A 21,938-nucleotide genomic window follows, 5' to 3' on the forward strand; every position below is an offset into this window, starting at 1 on the left:
GGCTCTGCTGTAGCAGAGGAGTGGGGGAGGATTTACGGATTTACTTGATGATCTCAAGAGGTCCTACCCAACCTGAATGATTCAGAAATAACAAAGGTTCATATCCACAGAAGGTGACCGGGATCCCAAATCCCACTGGTTTCATCATGGGGAGAGCCCAGCCTACAGCTGCTACAGGAATTCATTATCTGGTTTTCAGGACAATCTTCACTAAACCCCACACAGCTCCTGCAAGAATGACTCTTCCCACAGGGCAAGTAGAGCTTATGATCCCAGGACCATGGTGAACACTGCAGTTGCAAAGAAAGCAGATCCAGCTATGTCCTCTCCGGATGGAGGAAAAGTCCTAAGACAACTGCATCCATGTCTTTGTGCAAAGGACAGCAGGGTCTTTGGGTTACATATCCTGCTTTACTGGAAATATCCCTGCCTGCTTTGTGGTGTTCCCACAGGCCCTTGGCACAGTGTTGATTTTCCCCATCATGGCCCAGTTAGCACTAGCTGAGCTACAGCTGCAGCAGTCCTGACAGGGAAAAGCAAAGCTCAGTATCACAGCAGTTTGTGCTGCCTACTGCTTTGTTTCTGAACATCATAATTACAGTCCCAGGGTGATACTGTCAAGCTCAGAGTTAGTAATTTTTCTGCAGCTATTAGAGCTGAATACTTAATCCAGAATGAAAACATCAGAACCCCCTCTGTGGAAGACATCAAACTCTTCACTTAAAAGAGGAAATGTCCCAAGGATGTGGCTGCTGACCCAGGACAGCATGCTGTGGTCAATGTGTGTCCAGCAACTGAGGCATGAGAGGAGGATGTGCTCACATGCCTTGGTACTATCACCAGCAAAAAGCATAAAGAACCAGTGAGCCCCCACTCACTACAGGGGGAGAAAAATCTGCTGTTTGCTGCATGCACAGCTCATGGGGAGGAGGTGAAGGGTAGGAGGAAGGGCTGGCATTCAGCATACAAGCGTCAGCTGCAGGGGGAATGTGTTGGGAAAAGGGAGAAGAAAGGAGACTGGCCTGTGGGAGCTGATGTGTTCAGTGGGAAAGAGGGGAGCATGCTGGGCAGGATGGCTTAGTGGGGGAAACCGAGGCAGCAGGAAGACCAGAATAGGGAAAAAGGTGTGAAGAGCTGAAAGAGGGAGAGCAGAGCTGTCAAAATGTGTCTGCAAGGCACTGAAGGTGGCATGAAGGTGGATCGAGGCTGGGGCAAATGGTACGACAGCACTTTAATAGACCAGCCATGGTCTGCTGCTGCCTTCGTTCAGCTCCAGGCTCAGCAGGTCTCTCTGGGCCCCTCTGGTTGATTCACCAACAAACACAGCTGCTGCAGCCTGGACTTCTTCCTTGGCTCTGGGAACACAGAGTGGGGTGTCCACACTTCCAAAGGTTTGACAGTAGCAGCAATTCATGATGAGGTTGGTATTTATTTTCAAAGCTATGCCCTGCTGGGCATTCCTCTGCTTTCATAGGCCCAGCTCTTTGTACAGATGGGATTTTATTGGTGTGAAATGGCTTCTGCTTGTTTATGGGTTTTGTTTTTCCAGTTTGGAGGATTTATTACAAACAATTTCTCCAGACACTGCGACTAATGAAAATTTCCATCCTATGTATTCTAATTTGAAAACACTGATGGGGAGAAACCAAGCAGAATATTTTATGATTTTTGTCTTTTTCTCCAGATCTTCCATTTTGCTTTTTTTAACTGGAAACTGGGAGGGGATGCCTCTACTTTCTATGACTGTGACGATGTGCAGAAAGCCCTTCTTGCGCAGAGGAAGTACTGGTACACCTGGAACACAACAATGGAGAAGAGTCATTGGGAACACTTCTTTTTATGAGTGAAAAAGTTCTTATTTCTATAAATTGCCTTCCCAGTTGTTTCTGTGGCTTTTATGGGAAACATACAGCAGGCAATAGAAAAATTGAACTTTTCAGTTTGAAAACACAGTTAAAGTACACCCTGCTCCAAAATGAAAATGCTGGTTTGGTTTCCAGCTGTTGCCTGGAAACTTAAATGCAGAGCATTTGACAATTTTGTCTCACTTAGAGATTTCCCCTGGGAAAACCTCCCCGTTTTCAATCAGCTCCACTTTTTGAGCTCCCCATGTCACTAAAACCTCCGCTGACAGCTTGTTTCATGGCAGGAGCCAGCTGGAGGGGTTTTCATAATCCTTATTGTGAATCCTCACCGTCGCAGAGCAAACCCACCGCTCCCTGCTCTGCCCTCACTGACAAAGGAGAGTAATTGATTCCTGTAACATCCCACCCACTGTTTGTTTCAAACCCTCTGTACCAGAGATTGATTTTAATGAAGTGTTCCACTTTTACACACATGAAATACATCAAATTAAGTTTTTGAATGTGAAATGGCTTTTATCAAATGCAGCCAAACAAAGGCTGTCAGAGCAGCCAGGATATGGTCTGAAGGAATGGAAAAGGAAGAGGACATTGCTGTCTCCTGCAAAAGATTCAGACCTGAAACAGGATCACATTTACCCCACATATCACTGAATCTGTATATTATCGTACCAGCTACAAAGTCGTCTTCATTTTGACTTAGTAGGGCTTTCCTGGCAATGGGATATAGGAGATAAAAGATTTCCCCATACAGCCCTGCTTCTAGGTGCTGAGTGCTGATTTCCCCTAAGTTTCATGAAATCTGGGCTTGGTTCTTTATGCATCTAAGTTTTAACAAACAAATTTCCATATAACTCAAAAAAACCAAGTAACATTTGCTGATGACAGTATGCTTTTTTTTTTTTTTTTTTTTTTTTTTTTTTTAGTGTAATGAACAAAGACTGAACAGAAAGAATTAAAGAAGGACTTGAAAACCAGTCAGTGAAGGCTGATGTGGCACTGGAACAAGTTGGTGGGAGCCCCATCTCTGGAGACATTCCAGGTCAGGCAGGATGGGGCTCTGAGCACTGATGGAGCTGTGGGTGTCCCTGTTCAGTGCAGGGAGTTGAACCAGATGGCCTTTAAGGGTTTCTTCCAATTCAAACCATTCTGCAATTCTAAAATTCTGTGTGAATCACTGTAGAGGCATCCGAGGAAAAATAGTGCAAACTTCACAGGTAAAACGGTGAGCTCTGTGCTGCCCACTTCAGCATAGGAAAGAGCTCTTACTGAGGTATGGAATCACATAACAATCAGAAAGGTTAAGCCAGAACTAGAAGGTGTTCAAGGAGCAACTGAGATGAAAGGTGCAGAATGGCTTCAATGCCTGTAACATTCAAAAAGTAAAAGTGTCAGCTGCAGCAGGTGGCTCAAAATCCCAGATCTACCTAGAGGAAACAGGCAAAAACAGATTTCCAACAGCAGGCTAATGAGGTTTGGGAAATAGTTCCCACAGTGTTGTTAAAGCTGAGCTGGACAAGAAGGGATCCTCTGGGCAGGCAAACCTAATGGCCAGTGTCACTGCATCAGCCTTTTCCCATGAAAAACCCTGCACCTTAGGTACTATCAAGTGTTAATTTGTTAAGAAACCCTTAATCAAGTGACAGTAAATTATTGACAGATTTGAACTACTTTATCTCTCAATCAAAACCTGGCTCCTTCCCAAGCAGTAAGCAATTCAGCATCCACAAAAAGTTAAATCTGGCCACATGCAAGCTTTTATGCTTGGGCCCGTTGCTCTCCCTCCCTCACACCAACTTCTGCTAAAATTTCTTTTTGAAGGAGCCAGTGATCCGCTGATGATCACCAGTCTAGGTCAAGGTGCTTCACCCCACTTGGCAGAGTGGGAATTGCAAGGGGACATCCATCCATCTGGGGTTTCTCCTAATAAGAGCTGCCCGTAATAAACTGGTTACCTCTACACTTCAGCAGGGCTTCCTTTTCCAGGCAGTCTTCCTTTCTTCTTTTAAACCCCCTGCCATGGGCAGAGTTGTCAATTGCTAAATCAGGCTGCCTCAAGCCCCATCCAACCTGGACTTGAATGCCACTAAGGCAAATCATCTTGACCTCTTAATTAATTAATTAATGCAGTATAGAATGATTCTGCAATCACTGTAGCATAGCATTTCTTTTCACTAATGTAGGAAAAGTGAATGCAAGTACTCACATCATAGCAACTACCCACCAGAAGGCTCTAGTCATGCTGCGTTTTAGCTTTCATCATTCTGCTGTTTATTTCAAAGACACCTGTCAGTGGATTATACTGTAAAGCTGATGAAAAAGGGGCTTGAACTGAGGTTTGTTTCAGTCGTACTAAAACAGGGGCACCTGACCAAAATACTGATTTTCTCTCCTCAGAGGAATCAAGAACTGAATCAGAAGTCCCAATTTTCTTTTGCACATACCCCACGTCCACATGTAATTAGCTGAGTTCTTATGCTAAACTTCACTCCTACCCACGACATTCAGATTTCACCAGAGGATTCTGATCTGCTGCAGGAAGCAGGAGGCACTTGTGGATTTCCTTACCATAGTGCCAGAGACAGTGAATATTGCAGGTACATCGTTCTACACAGATCTCGGCTGTTTGTGAGGGTGGATGGTGACAGGACAAGGGGGAATGGCTTTAAACTGAGACAGGGGAGGTTTAGGTTGGATATCAGGAGGAAGTTTTCCACCCAGAGGGTGGTGAGGCACTGGAACAGGTTGCCCAAGGAGGCTGTGGATGCCCCATCCCTGCAGGCATTCAAGGCCAGGCTGGATGTGGCTCTGGGCAGCCTGGGCTGCTGGTTGGTGACCTGCACAGAGCAGGGGGTTGGAACTGGATGAGCGTTGTGCTCCTTTTCAACCCAGGCCATTCTGTGATTCTATGATTCATTCTATGATTCTCATCATATAAAATTTGGATCAGCTGCTCAGATTGGAGCAGCAGTGATTGCTATGAGATCAAATTGATTGTTACAGAAGAAATTCAGGGCATCATGTATCTAGTACACAAAATTAAGATGGTGGGCAGCATGTGGGACACAAAGCTCTGAAGGTCTCCATTGCTCTCCAGATACACCATCTATGAAGATAATGATCACATAGCAGATATCTAGTAATAATAATAATAATTATCAGCTATTGTTGTTTTGACTTAGTGAAAAAAAGTCTTCAGTTTTCCAGCAATCTGAATTAATCTCACATTCTTAAGAAAAATGTTCTGCAAACGTATCTGGAAAAAGCAGCATTAAGGGCTGGTTTCCAAGACTGTGGTTCCCTCATGATCAGCTGACGTTCATCAACTCAGCCATCACTGGTGTGGAGCAAGACAAGGAGAAAAGTCTGCTTTGGGTTGGAAGACAGGTCCATCTAATCTTGCATCCCACGTTTAGAAAGAATCAGAATGCACCTTAAGTGCAGGACAATTCTTTCTCTATGTACTCTTCTTTGCTTTCAGTCTGTAGCCTAGGGAGATTTTGAGTGAGAGAATATAAATTGCTGTTTAATTTCAATTTTTTAAATTGCTTCATTAATTCCAGCACAATTTTGATGCCCACAGCACCTGACAGTAAAGCATTCTGGAGTTGAATGAAAACATGATCTCCTTATTCTTAGTTTAATCTGGCTGTGCATGTTACCAGTGATTCCTTCTTGGGTTTTGGTTATGAGAAACAGACTGATTGTGCCCTATTCATCTCTCTCCTACCACTTCCAGTCTAGAGCAGTGTTACTGTACCTCCCATTGCTTTTCCTGATGAAAGCGTTTCTTTCAGTTTTATCTTTCCCCTTATGGAGATCACAGGGTACTTTTCAAAATCCTTCTTGCTGTTCTGCTTATTTTCCTAGCTCAATGCCCAGTTCTGCTTGATCTTGTTAAAAGTTTTTGGATAATCCATGTATACCATATCAACCAAGTTGCCCTGCTCCACATGCTCCTTTGCTCCTCTAAAGACCGCTGGTGGGTTTGTGAAGCATCACATCCTCTGATATGTGCTATACAGATGCCTTTACTTTTTATCACATTTATCCAGAAGCCTGCCACTTCCAAACCCCAAGGGGGATTGGTAACTATTCTATTCATTAATTTGAGACAGTTCCTACAATTCACATCCCATAAAGAAAAGTTCCACTGATATAATTTCCCTAAGCTCCCTCACAGCAAACATCAATATGAAGAATTCATTTAGCTTTTCTGTTCTCACCTTATCTTCCTCGGGCTGCTCTTTTCATTCCTCACTCATCCACTGGCCTTGTAGCCTCCCTGGCAGTCCTCCTGCTGATGACGTGTTTCAAAGGATTTATTAGTGGTTTTTATACTGTTAGCAAGTTGTTCTTAGAAATATTTCTTGGCCTGCCTTATTATGATTTTACATTTATCTTGCCGGAACTCATGCTCTTTTCTATTTTCTCCATTTAAAAATAGCCCATGATTTAGGACTTGCAGCAAGCTAATGCTTTGTGACGTAAGTTATATTGTGGAGAAGGAGCACACTTGATCTTGATGAGGAATGTTGTCATGCTATGCCTCAAAACCCACATTAAAGGTAATGCATGCCAAATGTGCTATCAATCCCAGAAATACAGCTTTCGTGTCGGTGTTCTGATGTGAATGAGCAGTGCCCTTGTCAAAGCACCATCTACAGAACTCAAGGCTAGAACTTAGTCATGGTGCAGAGCTGGACATGCAAACCAATAGCCTTTGATGCCTTCGATTTAATCACACCCTAGCAATGTCCACAACTCTTGTGAATCCAAGGGAGTCAAAGGCAATGTGCTCAGACATACCCACACCACAGACATCTGCAGCATGGGGGACATGCCTCACCCCCCAAGATATTCATATTTTGCCCATGTTCCATGCTTAGGAGCTCTGAGCACCTTGAGAAATGAACGTCAGGCTGAAACATTCACAGAAATCCATGGGGAGGGAAGGAAGAAGGCTTTATCTCAAACAGGAATGCTAACAGCAGCTGTGTATGAAGATTATACAAGTTCCTAGACTCTATCATCTTTTTTTTTTCTTTTTTTTTTTTTCCTTTTTTTTTTTTTTTTTGTGCAGGAAATTTTAGGATGAAGAGTTCTTGCATAAAAGCCAGATCCCCCAGGGTGATATTGGTTAAATGTTCTGACAGCTTGAATGCTGCCTGATGGAGGACGAGGCTTCCCAGAGCTCTGCTATCGTACTGTAACTGGGTTACCTATATTTGAACTTCTTCAATACACTTTATCTTCACCCTAACTTTTTTCCATGAGTTCAGGGTGATTGCAAGGTGACAAGCAAGCAGAAAGGCTTTCTGCTCAGTGAGGCATGGTGATCTCCACCTTCGATGCTGTGCTGTTCTCATGGTGCCACACTCAACACAGGAGCAGAGCAATTGGGGAGAAATGCAATAAGCAGCACTGGCACACCTGGGTGCTGCAGTGCCCACTCCATCCCACTTCTCTTCACACCGTCAGGAAGGTGTGTTGCCTTTTACACCCTGATGATGCTCCCATGTCCTCTGCCTGCTCTTCAGGAGGAATGCCCACTTGCAGCACCTGTGCTGAAGACACTGCAACCAACCAGGTCTGTGGCATGTCATATCATGCCAAGCTTTACACAGGTATGGGAAAGTGTCCTTCATTATTACAGAAAGATCAGATGTAGAACTTTTGCATGCTCACTCTATGCCAGAGTCAACACTGCCTTCTTCACTCCCCAGATTCTTCATGTGTGTTCTAACAGCAATGTCATCCACCTAGCTCTCCATCCCATGAGCTCAGGAAAGCCTCTCCATCACTAGCAGGACATTCAACTCGTATCCCCACTCTCCAAAGGCTGCAGGGTCTTGGGGAGTTTCAGGACCTTGTGGCAATGTTGCCAGTGTCTCCAAGGAGCAGCTGCCTTACTGCACAGACAGATGTATTTAGAAACAGTCCTATTTTACGTGGTACTGCAGTTTAGCTGGGAGATGTAATCTCTGTAAATGAAAAATCCATACAAGAAAAATGTTTGCTTCCCTCGGAACTGGGATTTTGTCCAAGGTGCTACCATAACACTCCTGAGGAAACAGCTTCATCTGATTTTGCTAGCAGAAGGTAAGGATATGGAAGGGTTGGTTCATAGAATCGTTGAACCATTTGAATTGAAAGAGACCCTTAAAGGCCATCTAGTCCAACTCCCTGCCATGAACAGAGACATCTGCAGACAGAAGGAAGAAGGTTCAAAGGAAGAAGAGCACCAAGAAGTCTCCGCCAGCACCAAGGCAAATTTATCAGAGGAATTGGTGGCAAACAGACAAGTTTGGAGTGACAAGAACAGCTTCAGAATCATTCCATGAAGCCCCAGTGGCAAGATGAGATCATTTAGGAACCAGATGAGACATAAATCTTCCTACAGCATAGCTCAGCCTGAGCCACAGTAGCTCTTCTGGGTCAGTGGAGACATAGGGCAAATGTCTCAGCTGAGGGCAGCAAGAGCAAATCTTCCCTTCACACCTCTGGTGGCAATTAACAGGCTGGTTTCTGATAAATAACCCTGAAAAAAGGCTGGTGGGCAGCATTTAACAGGGCTGTCCTCTTCCCTAAACTGTAAGCAGCTGATGCCCAAAGCTGCTTTGGTACAACTTCAGCCATGAGGGAGAGGAAGACTCCCAGGGGCTGACAGCATCTTCTGGGAGCTTTGAATCATCCTGACAAACCAGAAGCACCTCAGGCCCATCTGTTGACGCCAGCAGGGCCTTCTTAAAACCAAGCAATCTCCCTGCGTATGTTTCTCAAAGCTGCTCCCTAGCCTCCTTCACACTTCCAAATCTTGTTTTCCATGGCTGCTCAGAACAGAGAGGAAGGAAATTTCAAGGACTTTAAACAACCATTTGCAATTAATTCGGTGAAGCCTCTCCAGGCAATTAGTGCTGGAGGCTCCCAGCGCCCTGTGCTCCCAGCATCAGACCTGGGCTCTGTCTGCTACATTTGCTCAGCGCAGGGAGGGAGTTGCTGTACACAATTAAGTAGCCCAGACACTTAATTTAAAGTGAAGTGAAAATAAATGGGTGACTGTAATTAGTTATTACAGTTTATTAGCGGCTCATATCCTTTGGCAGATACTGTCTTTATTCAGTATTTAATGGGATTAATAACTTCTTAAGTAGGCATGTGACAGCAAAGAACAGTTAAAGTTTACGACTGGGAGACAGAAGCTCTCTTGCCTCTTCCTTTTTTTTCAAAAAAGAGATATTTTCTCACGTGTCTCCCATAATACTTGCTGAGTTTTTGGCACAGTAAATCAATATGCTATCGTGACAAGCAAACAGATAGCGGCTGCTCTTTTAGCTCCCTCTAAATGACTGTGATTCTCAAGTCACACTGCATCAGCCACAAATCCCACCTGGGGCACGCTGAGTCCCCTGAAATCTCTCAGCCAAAATGTCCCAGTCTGACATATCCTGGAGATGCCCCCAGCCTCATCTCAGACACCCATAGGACCCAATCAGAGGTCCCACGCCACTGTGATGCAGTGTGCAGCTCATCTGGCAGCTGGCATTGGTCACAGTGCATACAGTGCATACAGGCTCTTTCTGGCTTATCTTCCCTCCTGTCACCTAACTTGATTTTGTTCATCATCAAACAGAGCTTCCTTTCTATCTGCAACATCATTATTTACTGCTGTATATCAAGATAACTTAGTTTTTGATTGCTGTGGGGTTTTTTGTTTGTTTTGTTGGTTTTTTTTAGTGGAGTTTCTTGATATGTTTGAGCAGACAATGCCTGTTAATACCTGCTAGGACACAGATTTTGTCCTTTTTAGAAACCCACTACCAAATCAGTGGAATAGTAAACTGACCAACAGAGAGATTCCTTGAAAAGGGTTCCCAAGATATGACCACATTTGAGTGGGAGAAGATGAGGAGCATGGCATGAGCATACTCTTCCACATGCCAGCATTCATTATGTCCATTTGTTGTATTTATTCTCTACAGTAGTTGTGGACAAATTGGTTTCTAGCATCTGTTTGCCAGAGGACTGATAAGGTTTTTGTGTATTGATTTATTCTTACGATATAAGAATTAGAGAGCTCCACAAGATGTTGACCTTCCAAGTCAGGATTATTCAAATACAAGAGAACTGAATCAAGGGAAAGTCTTGTGGCACCTGTGTCGAAACACTCAGTGTTGAGCTGTGCAAACAATGAAGCAAAAAGAACAGCCTCATCTGCATCTTCTCTTGTCAAACCAACAAACAAGAAATTCTCCAAGCAAGACAACTGGAAGGAAGGGTAAGAAAATCAAAGCAGGGCATATTGCTGCCTTCAAATCAAGTTCTAAGAAACTGAGGAGTGAGAGCCAGGAGTTTTTTAAAGATTCATTTGCCCATACTATTCCTGATCTCTCAATGAGTAAAGACATGATTTGGCAAATGATCACTGCCTCTAACCCTGTGAACTACTTCAGCCTTTGTTATTACTGCAAACTTCATCCTTGAAAGGGACCTAAGCAAGTTTAGACAGCTCATTAACTCCTCATTATTAGTGTATGCATTCCAGCAAGATTAGCATTGCAAATGACTAGCAAGAGGCTAAACTCATCCTGAGTACAATTTGCTACAAATGGTTGGTCTGGATGCTCCTTTTCTGAAAATCTAGGGGTACAGTAGGGACGCATATCAGCACCAATCCCACAAATATAATAATGGGATGGGATGATATAATCTGAAGCCAGCAGACATCGAGGGGTTCAATACACCTATTTATGGCCATCTGAGGTCAGCATGCACAGTAGGATTCAGCTCTAGATCAGGGTATCTGTGTTAAAATATCCACCTGTAGGTGTCTTCTGATACCTAGGTGTCGTGTGGGACTAGCATCTCCACAGGGTGACCTGATCTGTTCTAAAAATATGTCTGGGAGCCTGAATCAGGCATCAGCAAAAACACACGTAATGTGTTACATTACCTCACCAGGATTGCCTTTCTGACTTACTTTAATTAAATGTCTGTACCATATTTAACAAAGCTTTACACTTCCAGTACACATGGTGTACTACCCTGTTTATGCTTTATTGCACTGACTCAGTGTGATCTGTCAAGGTCAGTTTACAGGGATATTACTTACCAGACATGGGTAAATCCCTAAATATTTATGATTGTTGGAGCAGAAAGCTATTATTTAGGATCCTGGTTTGGTAAAGAGTCTCCTGGTCTAAGCTGAATGTGACACATTTGACAGGGTCACATGCAATCACATTGCTTGAATGGTGCAGCTGTGCTCAGCAGCTGCACCTGGATGGGGACGATGCTCTGCTCCTGACACAGGTCGCCTGAGCCTCCAGGTTGCAAGGCCAGGCTGAAGTGATCCAGTTGTGGACTGCCCATTCATGGGAAGAAAGTCTATCACCTTTCTGGGGCTATTTATGAGTATTTCTGAATTAATGTATGTAGCTCAAATCCAGGGGTGTTTACCTAGAAATGCCCTAGGACATACGACAAAGTACATAGTTTAGCAGCAACAATGTTAGCTTACCTGGATATGGCAGCAGTGGCTCATTCAAACCGTAAACTTGTGAGCTGTCCTTTGCAGAAACACTAGCTACTAAAATGGTAATGTTTCACAAAACACATTGAAATGCAAATAATCCTGTCCTGCACATCTTGCAGACAATTCGCCTCCCTTCCGTGCACTTTCTGAAGACCCATGAGGCTGTTTATTCAGACTTTTGCAAAGCTATCTTCTTGACTCTTCTGTTTCCCATCTGTTTGAATTTCACTACCAAGACCCTGTCTCATCTGCTTCCCTGGGCCAGGCTGCAACACAGAATGTAATCTTTTACTGCGAGCTGTGCATGCACACACTGTTCATTTATAAAATGCCACGTGTCCCAAAAAATGTGGGCTCCAAGGAGAGTTTTATATCGTATTTATGTTTCTCAGACACATGAGAGTGCGCTCACAGTCTGACAGAAGAGAAATGACGCCTCTGCCATTGAGAGGCGGGGTTTTGCTGCGACATCAGCAGAAAGTAAATTAGCTCCCAAATGAGTTCACAGAGTTTTTAGTTGTCATTTCCATCCACCCTCAGAAATGTTCCTACAAGCCTCTGACCAGCAGGTTCATCAGTTACTTGTGGGAATGAACTGCAAAGGTGATCAAGCATTTGCTCTCATTAAAGGTTGGATGTCAGGGGGAAATTCTTTACAGAGAGAGTGGTGAGGTGCTGGAACAGCTGCCCAGAGAGGCTGTGGATGCCCCGTCCCTGGAGGTGTTCAAGGCCAGGTTGGATGGGGCCCTGGGCAGCCTGGTCTAGCATTAAATGGGGAGGTTGGTGGCTCTGCATGTGGCAGGGGGGTTGGAGATTCGTGATCTTTGAGGTCCCTTCCAACCCTGGCCATTGTGTGATTCTGTAAAAGAAGAGGGATACGCAAGAGCTGCAGCTGAAAAACTTCTGGCTGTGATCACCAGTAAGGTCAACAAACAAAAGACTTGCACAGAGCTAAGGTAAATACCTCCATTAGCCAAATAGATTAGCAGTTTTCCAACAGCTACTGGCAAGGTTCTGCAAGGACTTCATAGCAGTTCAAGAATATGAAGTAGGGAAGTCTTGCATTTCTTTATCTCCAGCCTCCTTGAAAGGACCCAAAGCACAAAGAAGTTAAATGATGAGGTCATGGTAGCCACTGAAAAGGAAGTGCTCTGATTTCAGCTTCCAGTTCACAGCACTCAGCTGTTCAGCTGTTTCCAAGAAGCTCAGAGTGGGTAATCAAAAAGGGAGGAAGGGAGGGCCTTGAGCAGCTCTGAGGAACAGTGATGGTAAGAGGGCACAGCATACAGGGGCAGAATACATACAGAAGAACTACTTTGATCAGCAGGTGATTTCAAGCAAGAAATCTGCTTCACTCAGAGTTTGGGACTGATTCTCCTGTGATGTGTTCATCAACACAGAACTTCAGTCTGCTTGAAGAATCATGGGGTGAGCAAGGCATCCACCCAGGACAGATCCAACACAATATGTTCAGGTGATTTTCTGGAAAGATAGCTGCAGAATAGGCAGGATATCCAGGAGAATCTTGGAGAGCATTGGACACCAATGTTTCTTTGGTTGGATCCTGCAGCTGAACAGGGGTTTGTCACCGATACACTTTCACAGAGGCTGGGGTCCATCTGGAGTCCTGAATGTACATCTTGTTTTGCTGAGCTTTGGCTTTCTGAGCCTCTCTCCCAGCTGCTGTTACAAGCTGCACAGTCAATCAAACACTGCCCTTGACACAGCGACAGCCTGGAGGCTGCCCAGCTGCGCCATTTTCACTCCCTGAAATCTCGATTCACTCTGCTGTTCCACTCATGACCTCTGTCACTTGCTAAGAGGGAATACAGCAATAAACATCTTCGGTCATTCACCTGAGCGAAGATTTCGTGTGACTTCAGCATGTTACGGTGACAACATGTGAGACAACAATATCAGGGGCACATCCCCATCAGCCCTGAAGCAGGACAGTCCTTTGCTTTGGCTGCACAGGAGGTCAGACAAGTGGATCGTGCAGGTCCCTTTCAGTCCTATTCTCTTCACACACACAGTGCAGACGCTGTCCTTCCATCCCCAAAAGCTATGTCCTATTCAACAAGGGTCAGGAAGCCATCAGTACTCTAAGGCAGGGGTCCAACGTGCCTTGGAGCTTGCCTGTGCCTGCCTTGGCTTATCTGGACCACACTGAGTGAAGAGGAATCGTCTTGGGTCACATATAAAGTGTATAATATAGCTTATGTATGTAAGTACCTAAACTTATTTTATTAAGAAAACATTTTTTATTTAAACATTAAAAAGAGCAACAAAAACATAGAACTAGTGGGATATTTGACTGTGAAACTAATGCGTCAGTTTGGTCATGCCTCAGTGGCTGCAATTCTTCCTTGAGCTCTCAAGGTGTTCATCAGAGATTTTTGATGAAATTTTACTCTTCCTATGCTTCATTCTTGAAAATATTTGTTCACAAATGTACGTGCTGCCAAAAAGAAATGACACAAATAAGTGTGACTGTGAAGCCAGAGGTATTCCTCTCTGGTAAGAGGGGCTTATAATAGCCTGCTAAAGAGACGTGGTCAGATTTTTGAGTTGAATATCTGATTGAAACTCTTACATTTCATTTGAAAATTCGCAGGTTATGTATTTATACTGACTGAAAATGAAGCTGCAAATTTATCGAAAAATTGATGATTTTTTTGGTGATCTTGAAACCTATTCTCAAATTCCCATATTGAAACAGAAAGAAGGGCTGCAAGTTTTTCACTGTTCACAGGACTGTTTTGCCAAGGCATCAAAATGCATAAAATGATCTGCCATAACCTGACTTAGTACTGCACCACATCCTCCTCATGTCCTGGCTTCATCTCAGACAGCATTAATGTGCACCAATGTTCAGCTGGTGTTGAGCAATGCATGCACACCCAGGGCCCTCCTGATCCTTCTCACTCTCCATCCACCCATGACTGATAGCTGAGCACTGATAATGCTGACTTCCCAAGCAGCCCGACTTGGTAATAATTCTCTCTAGTCCTTAAAAGAATAAATACTCTAGGAACTGTTCCAGCAAACACTGGCATTTGTCTTCACATTGACTCCTGTCTGTACTAGATCATGCTTCTGTAAAAGGAGTTCCAATGGCTTTGAAGTTAGCTAGGTCAGTCAGGAGAGACAGTCATTGGCTTGTAGGGGCTGGAGCGTGGTGAGAGCAGACAGTGTTAGGGCATTTTAGTCACTACCAAGTGCTTGTTTCATGCTTGCACAATTTCTGGAAGCTTAAAAGGTGAATGTGAGCATATCTTATCATGACATCAAAAGGGATGTCCCTGAGCACAGATAGATCTCCCTGAGGATGTTCTGTCTTGATCAGGAGTAGGATTTGTTTGACAAGTAGAAAAAATCAGTATGAAAACTTTGTGGAGATTTTCAGTGAAAGTGGTGACTGCCTTCACCTGAACTTGTCACTGTTGGAAAGCCCATAGATTTGGCTGATGCCAAATGCTTGAACACGCTGGCATCTAACATACCTAGCCGCAGCTCTCAAAGGCTGGTTGCTCAGTGGAGGTTACTTGAATTGCTAGAGAGTCCATGAGAATTTTTTTGCTTCTTCTTGCACCTCATTGGAGAGCAGTAGTGAGTCAAAACTTCAGCAAATTTGGGCACTTCATCACTGTTGCTATAAATGTTGTGGATGAACAGAAGCAGAGATCAGTTGGAAGAAGAACTTTTTCTGAGCCTCAAATCCAAACAAAGACAAATGATGTATGCAGCTAAAAAGAAATCATGAGAGGAAGTAGTAATGGTGAATGAATTACTGAGTCCTTAGCTGTAGGCAGCTTTTCAATGACTATCCCTTTAATTTACATGATCATGTCTAAATAAAGGAAACTAATTAAACACTCATTGACTAGTTTGCAAACAGCAAACAATTAACTCCAAACAAACCCCCTGCTTGAATTAGCTCAGCAGCAATGAAGAGAGCCTCATGCTAAATATCATGTGGTCTGAAGGCTTTACTTTGCTGAGAACAATACAGACTGGAGCTATGGAAGCTGTATTGCAATCAGGAACCTTTTGCAGCAGGTGTTACCACCACACTGATGCCTTGGCCTTGCTGATTTAGTGAAATGTCAGTCCTTACAGGTACCTGGAGTACTGACAAATCTTCCCACTGGGCATAGTCTGTAAATCAAAGCTCAAGTTGCTTGAAAGTGATGTCACTCAAATATGAGAAGTTTCAGATGATGCTGTCATGGGAAAGCAGTCTTAACTGATTCAAATGAAGATAAGGAAAATAATAGCTTTTTCCCTTTTGACCTCATCCAGCATTGACATGAAATCTTGAAGACAGCATAAACATGGAGATGACCTGCTCTGGGAACCACCATTTCTGCAGATCAGGTGGGCAGCTCGACCTAAATTTGTCTCCTGGGCCTAAAGGTATCTGTGGAGTATTTCCCAATTGATCTCTCACTGCCTAGGATATATTTTTGTTACATTTTACTAAAACTCGGGAGAGCAATTTTTGGGGAAGATTCAGCACAAGGTTTGTTCATAGTTATGAGGGGATATGGTAATAAAATTATCTTCCCCTGCAGAAAGCTACCAGCTGTATTTCAGAGTAGCCAAGCTGTAAAGCCAGCAATTTCCATGCTTACATCATTGCCTGCAGCACAGTTTTTACCTAAAGGCAATGATGTGAGCAGGGAAAGTGGAAACAAGTATAACCAAGGGCTAAAAGAGCACAATTACCTGGGAGGCCACTTACAACAGTAAAGCTGATATGAAGGAACATGCTCATTGCAGGACAGGAAAGCAATATTCACACAAATTTTAAATAGACCTACTGGTAGCACCTCAGCAGGTATACACAGCAGGAATGACACATGAGGCACAAGTGGGGATGGACAGGAAAGCAGTGTTTGCAGTCAGATTTTTTTAAGCAGCATGTGGCCAAGCTTTCACTGCATGGCAGGTTTCACAGGTCAGTGCCCAACACGGTGAAATAATTGCAAATAGCTCAGAGATGACTCTGCACAGCAGATGTCCAGCCTTGACCGTTGTGGAAGGAGTGAAAAATACCATGAGCATTATCACTCTCTCCTCTAAGAGCTGCAGCTGGGAAGGTATGAGTAGGGGATGAGCTCTGTAAAACCTCCCCAGCAGAACATGGGCACTGAGACCTTCAAAAGCAGCTGTAGAGTTAACCCATCCACCCTCCAGCTCCTGGGCACCTTGGGACAACACGGTCAGATCATTCACTACGAGGCTGCCCAGCTCTGGCAGGATCTAACCATTTGTCCCCATTCTCTGCTATACAAGAGATAGCACAGTGGTGAATGGGGTTTGAGGGCACTCGGTGTTTGTAGAACGCAAAAAACACCAAAAACGATCTGCCTTCAGCAGGGGGTTGGGCGGGGAATCAGCCAATAGGTGGGCCGGGCTCAGAGGAGCAGGGATGCTCAGCCCGCACCAACGGCCGCTCAAACGGCCGCACCGTGCCGTGCTGCTGCGCCGCGCCGCAGGGGAACCGGGCAGCACAGAAACACCTTTTGTGCACACGGGGGTTCGGCTGCCGTCAGTCCCAGCTTCATCCACAGCTTGGTGGAACCAAGCCCCCTGAAAAAGATTTGTCACGGCGCTTGGTGGGGTGCACGGGGCTCCCGCTCACTGCTTGTGATGCTGGTCGCGGATTGCGCCACGCAAGTGCCTCTCACAAAGAGGCTCCATCAGTACTGATGGGGACCTACCGAGCCTATTCAACCGTCTGGCCTTAGCAGGGGTCTGGATGGGGGATTTCCTCAGGTCCCTTCCTGCCCCTACGTGTCTGTGATTCTGTGATTGCGGAGATTCTTTCATTTCAGCTTTTTTTCAAGTGAGAGATGCAGGTTGGTGTTTGGGGTCCGATATCAGTAAATGACCGAAAGGTGGCCATTAATCCCATTCACCCAGCTCAGTGTGAACAGGAGCACTCTCTCCTGGATTCTGATTGCGAAAGTTACGATTCTGTGTCCTCCCCCAGCATCAGGAGAGGGAGAAACCGATGTGGGGAGGGACAGCAAACCCAACTTCATCATCAATAGCATGGAGACATTTTCTTTTTTTGCAAATATTATTGTCTGTAAACACAGATGAGGTTGTTGTTGTTCCCCCAACCCCCGAGCCGTGCTCAGCAGCGCAGTGGGTGCCGGCCTAGCGCCGCCTCTTGGGGGACGGGGGCGAATCCGGGGGGCAGCTGCTGGCCCTCCTCTTCGGGGGGCGTCGGGGCCCCCCAGGCGAGCGGTCCGTGCCCTGGGCGGAGGGGCCCGCTGCCGCCGCCTGCCCCGGCTGCTCCTGCGGCTCCTGCGGGGACACGGGGGCGGCGGGTTGGGGCTCGGGCCCCCCATGAGGGACGCCGGGGAGCTGCTCAGCGCCGGGGCCCGCAGGGCTGGCGGAGCGGCCCGGGCCGGAGGCGGGAGGCTCCTGCTGGGAGGCGGCGGGGCTGGGGGTGGCCGCGGGGCCGTCCTGCCCTCCTGCTTCACGGGCAGCCTGGCTGTCCTGCCGCGGGCGGAGCTCTGGGCCGTACAGGGCCGTCACGGTGTCGATGAGCCCCGCCACAAACTGCTCTGTGCGGTCTCCCAGATGTGACTCGCACATCAGGATCAGGGCATCCTCGTCCAGCCCGTATGTCCGCAGGAGGTTCATGACAGCGGTCCGCGCTGCAATCACCTCCCACCACTCATCTCCGGTGATGATCTCGAGCTCCTGCTGGAGCCACCGGAGCAGTGGTTCGAGGTCTCCCGGATGACCTCGGAAGAAGTCCGCCCTGACCTGGGGTGGGAAGCCGTGCTCGGGAGCCTCGAGCTGCGGCTCTGCAGTGCCCTGCTGCTGCTCCTGCTCCTCCTCGGAGTGCTCTGCAGGCTGCGGGATGGGGCACTCCAGGTAATCCTCCTCTGCCCGCACCGAGTACCGGATGGCCTTGATGTTTTCCTTGCACACAGCACAGGTGGGCTGCTGCTTTGCCCACCGCAGCGCACAGCCCAAGCAGAGCTGGTGCAGGCAGGGCATCATGTACGCCGCCTCGTCCCGGTTCTGCCCACAGACGGGGCAGGTCCAGTCCGAGGGCAGCTGCATGGCCCCGGGTGTGCGGTGGGCTGGGGAGAGCCGAGGTGGGAAAGCCGCTCCCCTGAGTGGCGCTGCAGCGGGCTGGAGCTGTCGGCAGCTGCAAAAGAGAAGAGGCCGCGGTCACTCGCTGTCCCCGGGGCAGCGGCAGCAGCGATGCCCCGGTCCCTCAGCACCGAGCCCCGGCCCTGCTCCCCGCCGCCCGCCCCGGGGCCGTGTCCCCGCACCGCTCACCTCCGCTGCTGCGAGCGCACCCCGCGGGGCCCCGGCTGCCTGAGCCAGGCAGGGCCGGGGGAACGCTGGCGATGCCGCGGGCTGAGCACCAGGAACTGCTGCCGGCAGCCCCACAGCACGGCCCAAACCAACTCTCGTTCGCGCCTCCGAGTCTCGCTGCTGCGCTCAACCGGAGTCCAGGCACGAGTGATGCTGGGCTCTGCCGCGCCCCAGTTTCTGCAGGGAGGCTCAGTGAGGTCACAGCCGTCTCCCGCTGCTGTCACAGCCCCTTGGTCGGTGACCTCACAGCGCAGGGCTGCGTGTAGTGGGGCACCAGGCTGGGCCTACATCATTATCACCCTCATCATTCAGTGACTGCCCTTTGTGATGGTGATAGATCTGGGAAAATAAAAACTGCACTTATGCTGTCTCTGCATGAATCTCTCCTTCGCAAATTGTTTAGAATCATAGAATCATTGAATGGCTGGGGTTGGAGGGGGCCTCAAGGATCATCAACCTCCAACTTGCCTGCCACAGCAGGGTCACCCACCTCCCCATTTAATACTAGACCAGGCTGCCCAGCTCCCCATCCAACCTGGCCTTGGACACCTCCAAGGACAGGGCATCCACAGCCTCTCTGGGCAGCCTGTTCCAGCACCTCACCACTCTCATAGTGTGAGGTGCTCCACTCCCCTGATTCCCTTCATGTGTCTTCTCATCTCCTGGCCTATGCTGTTGCAGGGATACACCAGTCTCCCTTGCTGGGAGCTCTGACTGTTCATGATCTGTGTGGCTTGTCCCTGTGCCTTGAGGGCACTAACTGCAGGGTGCTGCTCCCCACGGGTGTTAGCTGTTGGTTTGAAGCAGTCCTATTGTATCCCAAACTCTGCAGAGAAAGAAGGGTTGTTCTTCAGCTCAGGCAGGCATGGCTGACATTCAGCTGCTACTGAGGTGGGAGAAATAATGTAAAATAACGTTGGAAAACTCCTAGGAGATCTTTAAGTCTGCTCAGAACCTAAATGCTATTCTACTCAAAAACCTCAGAGCCAATTTATTGGCCAGGCACTGCCAAAAACCAGCAGGTCAGCTGCTGGAGAGAATAGCAGACCTTCTCCTCAGTGCCCTCCCAGCACAGAGTTGACAGGGTGAGGCTTGGGTTCAGCAGCCCAGTTGCACTATGGTGGCTCCAATCAAAGGCACGTTGTGCCAGCTGTCCCCATGTCATGTTCCATCTGGCAGTTCATGCTCTCAGCCCCACTCAGCATCTACGCATTCTTGTTGTCCCTGTCAGTCTGTGTTGGGATCTGTCCAGTGCTCAGAAAATATGCTCCCCATGGGGAGCAACGGGAAGGATGGACACATCCCATCTATCCACCTGGAAAATACTGGAAGAAGCTGGAAGTACTCTAGTTTCTCTGGCTCTGTTGGTTTGTTTTTATTCTTCAACCTGACCATGCCCTTTGCTTCCCTCACCTTCTTGGTATTGTTGGTTTTGCCTTGCTAGGACTTGTTTCCAGACAATAACTGATAAATGCTCCCATCCTAATTCCTCTTTAACAGAGTTTTCTTTTTTTGCCTGGGAAACAGCTGCAAAATACACCCTTGACAGCTTTCCTTTTAACCTCATTTCCAGAGCTCTGCTCTTGTTTAACAATAAACCACACACATCATTTACTGTTATTCTGTAAGTAACACTCTGTGATTCAACTCAGATTTATTCAATTTCACGCTGGAGCAAGCTTCTTATTCCTGAGTCTATTTTCTTATAAGCCTAAATCACAATTTATCAAGCTTAAGCATTGTTTTAATTTAAAAATAAAATATAAGAGAACCCATTGCAAAAGGAGCATGATCTGCTACAGTCAAGCAGGTGCTCTCATCACCGAGTTGCAGCTCTCATTTCTTGCTGCAGCCCATTCGCAAGGTGCTGGGTGGATGTTTTACTGCAAATGGGGCTCCTCTGGAGAAGCAAAGTGAGGTGACAGCAGATCACAGGTTGTTTGTTGTTGTGTTTGTTATTTTGTTGGATGGGGTGGCACCTGGCTTGAGTTAAACATGAGAGGATAAATCACAGGGAGAATCATCCATGCACCCTGTCGCCCTTGGAAGTACACTGTGGTGAGAGATGAACTCTTAGGGCTCTCTCTTTTACTTCTTGTAAAAGCCCTGGGGGTAGCAGTGTCATGGAGGATAAATGCCCACTCACAGCAGTTGTTGCATTCAATGGAGTGTGGTGTTTGGTAGGATGAAGACCTCCATTCCTTCTGATAAATGAAAACAGGAAACTGGCCTCCTCAGATATGGAGAAGGCTGTGGTACTTAATGAGTTCTTTGCCTTAGTCTTTGCTGCCAGTCAGGCTTCTCAAGTCTCTTATGTCCCTGAACTTCCAATTGGGGGTCAGGAGAGCAAAATCCCTCCCAGTGTAAGAGCAGAGCAAGTCCAAGAACACTTCATGAGGCTGAATGTGGACAGGCTTGAAAAGTGGGTCCACAAGTATCTAATGAGGTTCCATAAGGCCAAGCGTAGAGTGTTGCACTTGTGTCAGGGCAATCCTAAAAATGTGTACAAACTGGGAGATTAACCCTTAAAGAGCAGCCCTGTTGAGAATTTGGGATTACTGATGGATGAATAGCTGGACACGAGCCAGCAGTGTGCTCCTGCAGCCCAAAAAGCCAATGGTATCCCAGGTTACATCAAAAGAAGGGTGGCTAGCAAGGAAAGGAAGGTGATTGTCCCTTTCTACTCTGCCCTTGTGAGGCCACATCTGGAGTTCTGTCTTCAGGCCTGGTGCCCCCAGCACAAGAAGGATGCTGACCTCTTGCAGCGAGACCAGGGGAGGCCATAGGGATGCTAAGAGGGCTGAAGCATCTCTCCTATGATGAAAGGTTGAGGGAGTTGGGATTGTTTGCCTTGGAGAAGGGAAAACTCCTGGAAACCTTATTTCAACCTTTCAGTACTTGAAAGGAGCTTACTTTCAGGAGGGGGACCAAATTTTTACACGGGTAGATAGTGATAGGACAAAGGGAAATGGATTTAAACTGAAAGAAGGGAGGTTGGATCTTAGGAAGAAATTCTTCATTCAGAATGTGGTGAGGCTCTGGAACAGGCTGCCCAGAGAAGTAGTGCATGTTGTGTATGCCCCATCCCTGGAGGCATTCAAGGCCAGGCTTGATGGGTTTCTGGGCAGTCTGATCTAGTGATGGGTAACCATGCTCATGGCACAAGGGTTGGAACTAGATGGTCTTTGAGG

General features: G+C 46.8%; 1 protein-coding gene and 1 long non-coding RNA gene across 2 annotated transcripts; both read right to left on the minus strand.

Moving 5' to 3' along the window:
• Positions 1 to 707: 707 nt before the first annotated feature.
• LOC149915343 (uncharacterized) lies at positions 708 to 12,075 on the minus strand. The gene is made up of 3 exons (XR_016459071.1): positions 11,383 to 12,075; positions 6,089 to 6,162; positions 708 to 1,794 (listed from the first exon to the last, which is right to left on the minus strand). It is a non-coding gene; the product is annotated as an uncharacterized LOC149915343 (long non-coding RNA).
• A 5,436-nt stretch (positions 12,076 to 17,511) lies between these two features.
• LOC149915344 (uncharacterized) lies at positions 17,512 to 18,793 on the minus strand. Its single transcript, XM_090122044.1, has 2 exons — positions 18,709 to 18,793; positions 17,512 to 18,574 (listed from the first exon to the last, which is right to left on the minus strand). Exon 2 carries the CDS (start codon positions 18,484 to 18,486, stop codon positions 17,566 to 17,568), a length of 921 nt encoding a protein of 306 aa, XP_089978170.1. The 5' UTR covers positions 18,487 to 18,574; positions 18,709 to 18,793; the 3' UTR covers positions 17,512 to 17,565.
• Positions 18,794 to 21,938: the final 3,145 nt, after the last annotated feature.

The sequence above is a fragment of the Phasianus colchicus genome, chromosome 20, assembly GCF_987193195.1.
Source record: "Phasianus colchicus chromosome 20, bPhaCol1.hap1.1, whole genome shotgun sequence".
In the NCBI taxonomy this organism is placed as follows: Eukaryota; Metazoa; Chordata; class Aves; order Galliformes; family Phasianidae; genus Phasianus; species Phasianus colchicus.

Excerpts from the sequence above, each read along its gene's own strand:
- LOC149915344 (XM_090122044.1), bottom strand. The coding sequence starts at position 18,486 with ATGCAGCTGCCCTCGGACTGGACCTGCCCCGTCTGTGGGCAGAACCGG.